This window comes from Sinocyclocheilus rhinocerous, unplaced genomic scaffold, assembly GCF_001515625.1.
Source record: "Sinocyclocheilus rhinocerous isolate Xijiao unplaced genomic scaffold, SAMN03320098_v1.1 scaffold1656, whole genome shotgun sequence".
Taxonomy (NCBI): domain Eukaryota; kingdom Metazoa; phylum Chordata; class Actinopteri; order Cypriniformes; family Cyprinidae; genus Sinocyclocheilus; species Sinocyclocheilus rhinocerous.
In genome coordinates this window covers 91864-101942 of record NW_015658516.1, presented here as the reverse complement: position 1 = coordinate 101942, position 10079 = coordinate 91864, and the positions used below count along the sequence as shown (strand labels likewise).

The 10079-nt window shown below is 38.3% G+C and overlaps 2 protein-coding genes across 2 annotated transcripts in view; one reads left to right on the top strand and one right to left on the bottom strand.

The window, feature by feature from the left end:
• Positions 1-1136, bottom strand: part of ptcd3 (pentatricopeptide repeat domain 3) — a 12077-nt gene extending 10941 nt beyond the window's left edge. The window contains exons 1-5 of the mRNA XM_016530796.1: positions 968-1136; positions 744-796; positions 596-626; positions 431-476; positions 264-332 (exon numbers count right to left, since the gene is read on the bottom strand). Of these exons, the coding sequence (XP_016386282.1) occupies positions 264-332; positions 431-476; positions 596-626; positions 744-796; positions 968-1125 (357 nt within the window). The 5' untranslated portion in view covers positions 1126-1136. The remainder of the gene's footprint in view (positions 1-263; positions 333-430; positions 477-595; positions 627-743; positions 797-967) is intronic.
• Positions 1137-1556: 420 nt separating this feature from the next.
• polr1a (RNA polymerase I subunit A) overlaps positions 1557-10079 on the top strand; it is a 23994-nt gene continuing 15471 nt past the window's right edge. The window contains exons 1-15 of the mRNA XM_016530790.1: positions 1557-1729; positions 2038-2242; positions 3212-3361; positions 3489-3596; positions 3713-3798; positions 3885-3970; positions 4792-4872; positions 4958-5063; positions 5203-5353; positions 6855-7031; positions 7138-7260; positions 7596-7823; positions 8287-8541; positions 8634-8825; positions 9138-9287. Of these exons, the coding sequence (XP_016386276.1) occupies positions 1653-1729; positions 2038-2242; positions 3212-3361; positions 3489-3596; positions 3713-3798; positions 3885-3970; positions 4792-4872; positions 4958-5063; positions 5203-5353; positions 6855-7031; positions 7138-7260; positions 7596-7823; positions 8287-8541; positions 8634-8825; positions 9138-9287 (2175 nt within the window). The 5' untranslated portion in view covers positions 1557-1652. The remainder of the gene's footprint in view (positions 1730-2037; positions 2243-3211; positions 3362-3488; positions 3597-3712; positions 3799-3884; positions 3971-4791; positions 4873-4957; positions 5064-5202; positions 5354-6854; positions 7032-7137; positions 7261-7595; positions 7824-8286; positions 8542-8633; positions 8826-9137; positions 9288-10079) is intronic.

The window sequence follows — 10079 nt, the reverse complement described above, 5'->3', positions numbered from 1 at the left end:
ATCGTGATGTAGGTATGTGGGGGCGTGTTAGAACGAGCCGTTTTAGGAGGGCATGGACAAGTCTTAACTTTTATAAAGAATATCTCTTTGGATTTGAGACTTTAGTCTTTGCAACTTTACAGATCTTCTTTATGCACCAAGAGCTTGTAACACTCCAAAGAGAAAGGAAAAATTTAAATCGCATCATATGACCCCTTTAAAAATCGCAGCTATCATAACACTGCGGATTGAGAACCTGAAATGGTTTGATAGTCAAAACTCACAAACTCTGATGATGTTTTTGGAGTGAGATATGGATCATCCTGGAATCTGGAATCGGAGGCTGTAGGATCCTAGAACAAACACATGCACACAACAAGTAACTATGCTTACATCATATTTGATAACAATGTATTTTAACATGGTTGTTAGAGTTGTCTGATGAACATACCCTTTTCACAGCGGATGCCAGTGCCTGTAAGACAGCCTCTTTGCTCCTGATGACAGTAAAAAATTAATTGTTAATGCATAAATTATTTAAAAAATATTAAATTCATAATTTTAGAACTATATATTTATTTATCATGTGAATTGTTCAGATATGACCAGTACTTACCATGTTTTCTTCTTTGGAATGACTATTTCTTCTGGAAAAAAAAATAAATAAATAAACAAAAAAATAAAAGGATTTATTTCTAATTAGAAAGCATCTTAATTTAAGAAAACATATGATCATTCCTATTAAAAATACATAATTATCAGACCTGGTGAAGAAACGGCAGGTTGTTGATCTGCAGCAGAATTCAGAGCAAAACTCCTGTAATCAAATAATCACATAATGAGCGCCTGATACAACTTGAGCTGACACATACAGCCCCTTCAAATGACCTAGAGACAACCAGTCGTTTCTTTACAAACATAAAAAATGACTGAAAATGTTATATGATAAAACCGGCCAAATAAGCCGGTCCTTGTACATTTATCTTACCTATATGACTTCTGCAGATGAATGCGCAATATTCTGCTGCTCTTACACACATGATGCCTGAGAGCTTGAGAACAGGAGGACGCCATGACAGGGGCACTTGGCGGCTCAGAAAGCAGATATCTCCGCGGCACCACCATAGCCAGTTGTGATTGGTCCATCCTGTTTAGCGCTGAGAAAGTTTACACATATCATGTGACCAAACCGTCTACATATTACTTTTTTATTATTGTCTGGACAATAATTTATGTCTAGATAATGACGCAGAAAGCTTAATAACTAATTGAATTCAAATACAAAATTGAAGAATTCAAAAAGAATAACTATTATTTTTACTCAGTTTTTTTTATTTAGATTTCCATTCTACCATTCATTCGTTTTCTACGGTCGGGATATACCATCTCAAACCACAATATAAATAAACTATTCTTCATACGGCCCCGTAGAATATTCATTTTCAGGGTATTATGCTAGCTTATAATTATTATCTGAGATTGTTTTAAACGCCAATGTCTCTAACTCTACTTCTCTCGCTTTTGAACATATTCCAGTCTAATGCACCTGTGCGTGTTATTTGGTTTCGTCCGCTCGCTTAGTACACGTTCCCACGTGCTACACAGCTCCACATGACGCACATGGGGACTACAGAGAGTTTTCTCTTCTAATTTATGTATTTATTATTAGGAAAATGCTGTTTTCAAAAGAAACGCCATGGAGGCGATTAGAAGGCATGTCGTTTGGTTTGTTCTCCTCCGATGAAATAAGGTAATAATAATAATACACTTGCACAACTCACACCCAACACAGCTAAAGAACTAGCCGGAGCTCAGTTGCGTATTACTGTAAAGACACCAATGGTTAATACATATTAAAAGCGTACGGTTTATTTAACACATGCTGAACTTTGTGGCAACATGGCCCATATGCTGTCACACTAAATGCGGTAAGTTGTCACAGAGTTTGCCACAACATGTCTGTATTAAATAATCCTTTACGTTTGCGTGAAACGCAAGCATAATAATTCCTTTATATATAGACCTTCTGACAACTTCCCCGTGTTATCTGTGTCACAGGAAGCTGAGTGTGAAAAGTATCACTAATTCCCAGCTGTTGGATAATGTGGGCAATGCCGCTGCAAACGGGCTGTATGACCTGGCGCTGGGTCCAGCTGATAACAAGGAGATCTGCTCCACCTGCATGCAAGACTACACCAGCTGTCCTGGCCACTTTGGTCATGTAGATCTGCCCCTTCCCGTCTACAACCCTATGTTTTTTGATGTAAGTGTCAATGTGCCATTGCATCATTTGCAGGTTTCATGCAGTTATGCTGTGTGTTTATCTGGGGTTAGTAGTCTGTCATTCTATTTTCTTTTGTTTTGGTACCTAGTAGGAATATTAATTAATATATATATATGTATGTATGTGTGTGTGTGTGTATATAAATGTATATACAGTGGTGGTGAGATCTGATCTGATCATCCTCCAGTCTGTCTGGAATGACATGAAGAAACAGAACAAACTGAGACAGACTGAACCCAGAAGAACTGTGGCAACGTCTCCAAGATGCTTCAAGAAACCTACCTGCAAAGCTACAGTACTGTTAAAGGTTTTAGGCACTTGTGTAAAAATGCTGTAAAATGAGGATGCTGTCAAAAATAATGTTATAAGTAGATTTTCTTTATCAATGAACTATTATTAAATAAATGAAATCAACATTTGGTGTGACAATCCTCTGCGTTTAAAGCAGCTTTTGCCCTCGGTGCACTTGCGCATAGTTTTTCTGGTAGCTTTGCAGGTAGGTCTCTTGAAGCGTCTTGGAGATTGCCACAGTTCTTCTGGATTTAGTCTGTTTCTTCATGTCATTGAGATCAGATCTCTGTGTGGAGCCCTGGCTGCTGCGAGATGCTGCCATCTCACTGGATTATTACAATTAATGGCAAAATTAATGTTTGGAAATGTAAACTGATATTTCCTACTGACACACTACAGCAAAAGATAGAAATAACTGACTTAAAACCATTTTTTAGCTGGTGAAAATACTAGTGTTCTAATAATTTTGGGCACCACTGTGTGTATATATATATATATATATAGAAGCACACACACACACACACACATATATATATATATATTGTGTAACTTTACAGTATTGTGTGAATGTACAGCACTCTCTCCCACCTTCAATACCACGACTGAGGTGCCCTTGAGCAAGGCACCGAACCCCCACTAACGTCAATGTCTTTACAGAAATTATATTTGCTCATCCGGGGTTCATGCCTGTCATGCCATATGTTGAAGTGTCCGAGAACGGCTGTTCATTTGCTGCTGGGCCAGCTGAAGCTCCTGGACGTGGGTGCGATGAAGGAGGTGTATGAGCTAGAGAACGTTCTCAATCAGGTCAGAAAATACTCAAGAGCTTGTCATTTAGGTCAAAGCAAGTTATCCTGTAGAGAGAAGCTGCAGCATCATTCATTGGACTGAAGGGCTTATACTGTATATTGCGTTTTTGTCGTTCTCTCTTAAGTTGGTGGAGGCCAATGCTCAGCCGTCTGGAATAGAAATCCAAGAAGCTCTGGAGGCGTTCATTACACCCATCCTAACAGCCAGTGAAGACCAGCAGCACACTGCCCCTGTGAGTCTGAAACTCATCCATCTCTCTATTTGGTCTTTTACATATCTTTTACTTTAGTAGTATTATTGCCTCTGTGCACTTTCTAGTTGCATTTGATAAATTTGCTTTGATTTCAGATCAAACATATCTGTGAGAAAAAGTCCAGTCTCATTAACAGTTTCTGGAGAGTATACATGGGCCCGAGGAAATGTCCGAATTGCAGGTGAGCTCAACTTCTTCCGCCTTCTCTTATTGTTAAGTGAATCATACATGCGTTCTGCCATGAGAATGTGTATGTGTGTGTTTCAGAGCCAGTAGAGTGACTGTGCGCAGAGAACACAACAGCAAACTCATCGTCACACATGGATCATCCACAGCAAGCACAGAAAAGGACGGTGAGTTTACATTTCATTCTTATGTTTTTGTAATCAGCCATCAAAACATTAGGCTTCCTATGCAGTATGGAAAAGTATGGAAGTTGAAAACAGTGTGGGGAAAAAAATTCTAAAATATAAAATCAAAAAATTCAAGAATCCAAGCAAAGTGTTTTTAATAGCATTTAAAGTTGGCAGACAGTGTAGCCGAAAGTTTAGGGATTGTTTGACATGACTGAATGAAATCAATGCAGATATTTTCATTATGCTTTACCACTTTAGTTCTTTTGAACATCACCAAATGAATGAGCACATCACTCAAACAAGCAATAGATAACGGGAGAGCATGATCATTTAAATGAGACTGTACTTTGCTGTTTGGTGATCATGAAACATCAAACCACCATTACTGTATCAATGTGTGCATCGATGCAGGATATAAAGTGTTTTAGATTTCGTCTCATCACTTAAGGGCATGTTATCACTTCAAGAACATCAGTGCATGTGATAAACTAAATATAACGCAGAAAATAATGTAAAAATAATGCTATATTGTTGAATTCCTTATGGGCAAGGACTTGAATGGAATGATAATCTAGTTTACAGTAGAGCAAACTCTATTATACTGGATAGCATATTTTGCCATTATTTTGAAAATAACATTTTCTAAACAAATGCAGTCAGTGACAATATTTTTTAAAAACTTCTAAATAATTAAAAAATATTTCAAATGTATGTAGTCTATGAAAGTAAGATTCCGTATTAAATGTAATCCTGTATTTTAGCAGTTTAAATGCAAACTACGGTTTGCGAGTATCTACAGTATTTGTGTTTGCTTCCAGATGATTCACTGATTACCAAACGTGGATTCTTGACTCCAAGTTTGGCGCGAGAACACGTCATCAAACTCTGGGAGAAAGAAGGTAAGATGGGTTGAGTTTAATTCCCATTTTCTTTCTAGGTTTCGTAATGCAAACAAACAGGTTTTTTTGAATGTGTCTTCTCTAGGTTTCTTCCTGAAGCATCTGTTCTCAGGGTTTGACATGAATAGTTCGGAGAAAGGCTTCAGTCCTGAAGTTTTCTTTTTGGAGTTGCTTGTGGTTCCTCCGTGCAGGTAAGTTTATCACTGTATGTGCAATGTTCTGTACACGACAACCTGTTGGACATCACTGAGATGATTATGTAGTTTCTTGTTTTTACAGAGAGATTTTGGACTGAATGATTTGTGTGTGTGTGTGTGTGGTGTTTTATAGGTACAGACCTGTTAACCGTTTGGGAGACCAGATGTTCACCAACGGACAGACTGTGAACCTGCAGGCCGTGTTAAAGGATAATTTCATGATTCAGAAACTGCTCGCACTGATCGCTGCTGAGAAGACCGACGCTACTGAAGAGATGGAGCAGGTGGGAAGAATTTATGTTAACAATAAACTAAATACACTAATATGCTAACTTTTTTGTTGTCACTCACTGTAAATCAGAGGTATTTAGCGTGTTGCATGAATCTTTCTTAATGTTTGTGGTAGTTTCATTAAGTGTAAGGCTAGAAACCTCATTTCAAAATGAGGGTCAAGTGCTTTACCTTCAAATGTTGTTCATGAGGAGGTCAAACTAAATATTATATGAACTGTTTTAAATGGTTTTTTTATAGTATGGTTGCACCCTATTAATTTGGCACATAGATTTTAATTAAATATAGAACTAATTAAAATATAAACAGAAAAAAAAGAATGGGTAACAACAGGGTTGCAAATTTACCCCAAATTGAGCTGTTACTGAGTTGGGGCTTGGTAATTTGGGACTAAATGATGGTTTGTTAAAAAAAATTCCGTAAATGATAGTAAGAAATGTTTTTTCGGTCAATAACTTTGGTACCAAGGTTGAATGACAAATACAGTCAACAGTCAACACAAACCAATTTATAAAAACTAAGACAATTTGACTATTTGTTTCAACATGTTGTAGACAGGGTGCAAAAGATGTTACTCCATACATGTTATTGAATGTTTCTATGTTTAACGGGAAATCCATAAAATCATGTGAATTTGAGGAAGTACATTGCTGATCATTTTAAATGATCATAAATCATTTTCAGTAAATTTTGAGGAAGTATTGTGTTTTTTTTTATTTCATTTTTCAGCAGTTGTATGTGTATAGGAGTTAAATCAGTATTTGCCATTGAAAATCCCATGATGGAAAACAATCCAACTATTTGCACCTCTTTTATGAGAAGTGCCATGTGTATTCATGATCTGTCATTTCTTCAGTCCAGCGAATCCACAGAGATCAGTCAAATAGATCAGAATTAATTTGGCACATAGATTTTAATTAAATATAGAACTAATTAAAATATAAACAGAAAAAAAAGAATGGGTAACAACAGGGTTGCAAATTTACCCCAAATTGAGCTGTTACTGAGTTGGGGCTTGGTAATTTGGGACTAAATGATGGTTTGTTAAAAAAAATTCCGTAAATGATAGTAAGAAATGTTTTTTCGGTCAATAACTTTGGTACCAAGGTTGAATGACAAATACAGTCAACAGTCAACACAAACCAATTTATAAAAACTAAGACAATTTGACTATTTGTTTCAACATGTTGTAGACAGGGTGCAAAAGATGTTACTCCATACATGTTATTGAATGTTTCTAGTTTTAACGGGAAATCCATAAAATCATGTGAATTTGAGGAAGTACATTGCTGATCATTTTAAATGATCATAAATCATTTTCAGTAAATTTTGAGGAAGTATTGTGTTTTTTTTATTTCATTTTTCAGCAGTTGTATGTGTATAGGAGTTAAATCAGTATTTGCCATGGAAAATCCCATGATGGAAAACAATCCAACTATTTGCACCTCTTTTATGAGAAGTGCCATGTGTATTCATGATCTGTCATTTCTTCAGTCCAGCGAATCCACAGAGATCAGTCAAATAGATCAGAGCTTCTTAACGGGCATCCAAGGGCTGACTCTCACAGACAAGCTCTATAACATGTGGATTCGCCTGCAGAGTCACGCCAACATTGTGTTTGACAGCGACATGGACAAGCTGATGACTGAGAAGTTCCCAGGTGTCCGTCAGGTCAGTGTGTGACGGATCTCAAGACCAGAACCCATCATGCACTAAAAAAGGTGGCAAAGAACGTTTTTTTTGTAAAGTGGTTGTCTCTTTTGAATGTGTTTCTCAGCTCTTGGAGAAGAAAGAGGGTTTGTTCAGGAAGCACATGATGGGAAAGCGTGTGGATTACGCTGCACGCTCGGTCATTTGTCCTGATATGTACATCGGAACCAATGAGATTGGAATACCAATGGTAAGACATTGGATTTTACCTTTTAATAGTGTTTTTGTATGATACGTAAGGGATAATGTACGGTCAGCTGGTCTTTATCGCAAAATAATGGGTGATTGGGCTGACTGTTTTTTTTTATTCTGCTTACTGATTTTTTCATTATTTTGCTTATTGAACAACTACTTCTCAAGTAAAGAAATACATTGACATGACATTCACCATCTATTTCATGCTAAAGTCCAGGAGCTGTTGCAAGTGTCATTGTTAGCAGTGAAATATCCAGTTTAGCAACTATTGTACAAAAGCATTTAGTAGTGATTTGGGGTTTTGAAAGTCATTTGATATGGTTCGACTAGGTTTTTGCTACCAAGTTGACATACCCACAGCCAGTGACACCCTGGAACGTGAAGGAACTCAGGCAGGCAGTGCTGAATGGACCCAGCGTCCACCCTGGAGCCTCCATGGTCATTAATGAAGACGGGTCCCGAACCATTCTCAGCAGCAGCAACCTGACCCAGAGAGAAGCCGTGGCCAAACAGCTCCTGACCCCCAGCACCGGCCAGCACAGGATACCCATGAAGATTGTGAGTCAATTATCTTGACAAAGACATTTGCAAGCATGCTGATATGCGGGAAAAAAGCACACTTGATTGTGTGATATTGATTATCTATAGCGGAAGGTTTTCATTATATAGAAATATAAGACAAAAACTCATACATAAGCATTTATCTTCTCATATCTTGAATTTTGGGAGTCATACTAACTGAATTATAGTAGGCTACACCATGCAGTGAACTCCTGCACTGTCAGTTCGTCTTTGTGTTTGTATGCAAAATGAGTGACATGCTCAATAATATCAGCTTCCACATTGTTAAAACAACAATTAAGTTGCATAGCCAACATATTGCACACTCCTAATTGCTTCACATTCTTCTGTTAATACAGTGAAAAAAATATTATTTAAGTTTACTGTCCATGCAAAGTCAACATTAACATTTTGTATTATTTGTTGATCCAATCCTTTGACATTTGATTCTCTTTCTTAGGTAAATCGGCACATCAAGAATGGGGATGTGCTGCTGCTTAACCGTCAGCCCACTCTCCACAGACCATCAATTCAGGCCCACTGTGCTCGCATCCTGCCCGGAGAGAAAGTGCTCAGACTACATTACGCCAACTGTAAGGCCTACAATGCTGACTTTGATGGTGACGAGATGAACGCTCACTTCCCTCAGAGTGAGCTGGGCAGAGCTGAGGCCTACACGCTAGTGAGCACAGACCAGCAGTACTTGGTGCCTAAAGTGAGTCTTCATCTAGAAAATTGAAACGGCTTCAAACATGAATTGTCTGCCATTTTTGGAAAACACATGACTGGTCTCTGCACCTTTTGTAGGATGGGAAGCCATTGGCCGGCCTGATTCAGGACCACATGGTGTCTGGCGCCAGCATGACCATCCGTGGCTGTTTTTTCACACGGGATCAGTACACTGCACTAGTCTACAGAGGCCTGACGGACAAGATCGGCAGAGTGAAGCTCCTGCCTCCCGCGCTCTTTAAACCCGTGCCTCTCTGGACAGGAAAGCAGGTAATTCTCATGCGTGTGCGATTTGTATTGTCATACATATTAGGCGTCAGAGATGCTTCAACCTGCAATGTATCCCAATTAGGGTTGCAAAAAGGTGGAAAATTTCCAGCAAATTTTGGAAACATTCCAGAAATTTTGGAAACTTTCCAGGATTTTTGGGAATATTCCTGGAATTTTTGGAAAGTTTCCGGAAATTTTCCACCCCTTTGCAACCCTAATCCCAAATACATTCTTACAGATACCTTCCAAAAAACAAAACAAAAGCTGATATTTGGGCTTGCATAAATACCAAGTTTTTGCTGTCTTTTCAAGGTGGTGTCGACCCTTTTGCTGAATGTCATCCCAGAAAACGGCATCCCTTTAAACTTGATGGGAAAAGCAAAGATTCCCAGTAAAGCCTGGGTGAAGGAACCCCCCAGAGCTGTTCCAGGATACAGGCCCGAAACTATGTGTGAATCTCAGGTAATTAAGGAATACTTTCTATAACAGGACTTTCTATTTTCCAGGACTAAGATTAGACAAAGGCAAGACAACCAATAAACACTAACTATGACTATATACATGCAATAAGAGGTGACCAAAAAGTAGTTTATAAAATATAAACAAAAAAGAGGAGAAAAATATAGACCTCCATGAGTTTTCATACTTGGGTTTCCAGATGTCAAGAGTTTAAATTCCCCTGTCAGAGCTTTACAGCCCAGGTATTTACTTGGGAGTGTTGTGATGTGAGATGTGCTGCTCAACTGAAATTGTAATACAGCTAGTCTGGTTCTTCACACGGATGTTTGCGCTGTTTGCTGTGTCAGGGGCCGTTTACGCGACAACGTTTTCAGCCAAAAGCGGGAAACTTTTACAGGCCCGAAACTATGTGTGAATCTCAGGTAATTAAGGAATACTTTCTATAACAGGACTTTCTATTTTCCAGGACTAAGATTAGACAAAGGCAAGACAACCAATAAACACTAACTATGACTATATACATGCAATAAGAGGTGACCAAAAAGTAGTTTATAAAATATAAACAAAAAAGAGGAGAAAAATATAGACCTCCATGAGTTTTCATACTTGGGTTTCCAGATGTCAAGAGTTTAAATTCCCCTGTCAGAGCTTTACAGCCCAGGTATTTACTTGGGAGTATTGTGATCTCCTTTGAGATGTGCTGCTCAACTGAAATTGTAATACAGCTAGTCTGTGGTTCTTCACACGGATGTTTGCGCTGTTTACTGTGTCAGGGGCCATTTACGCGACAACGTT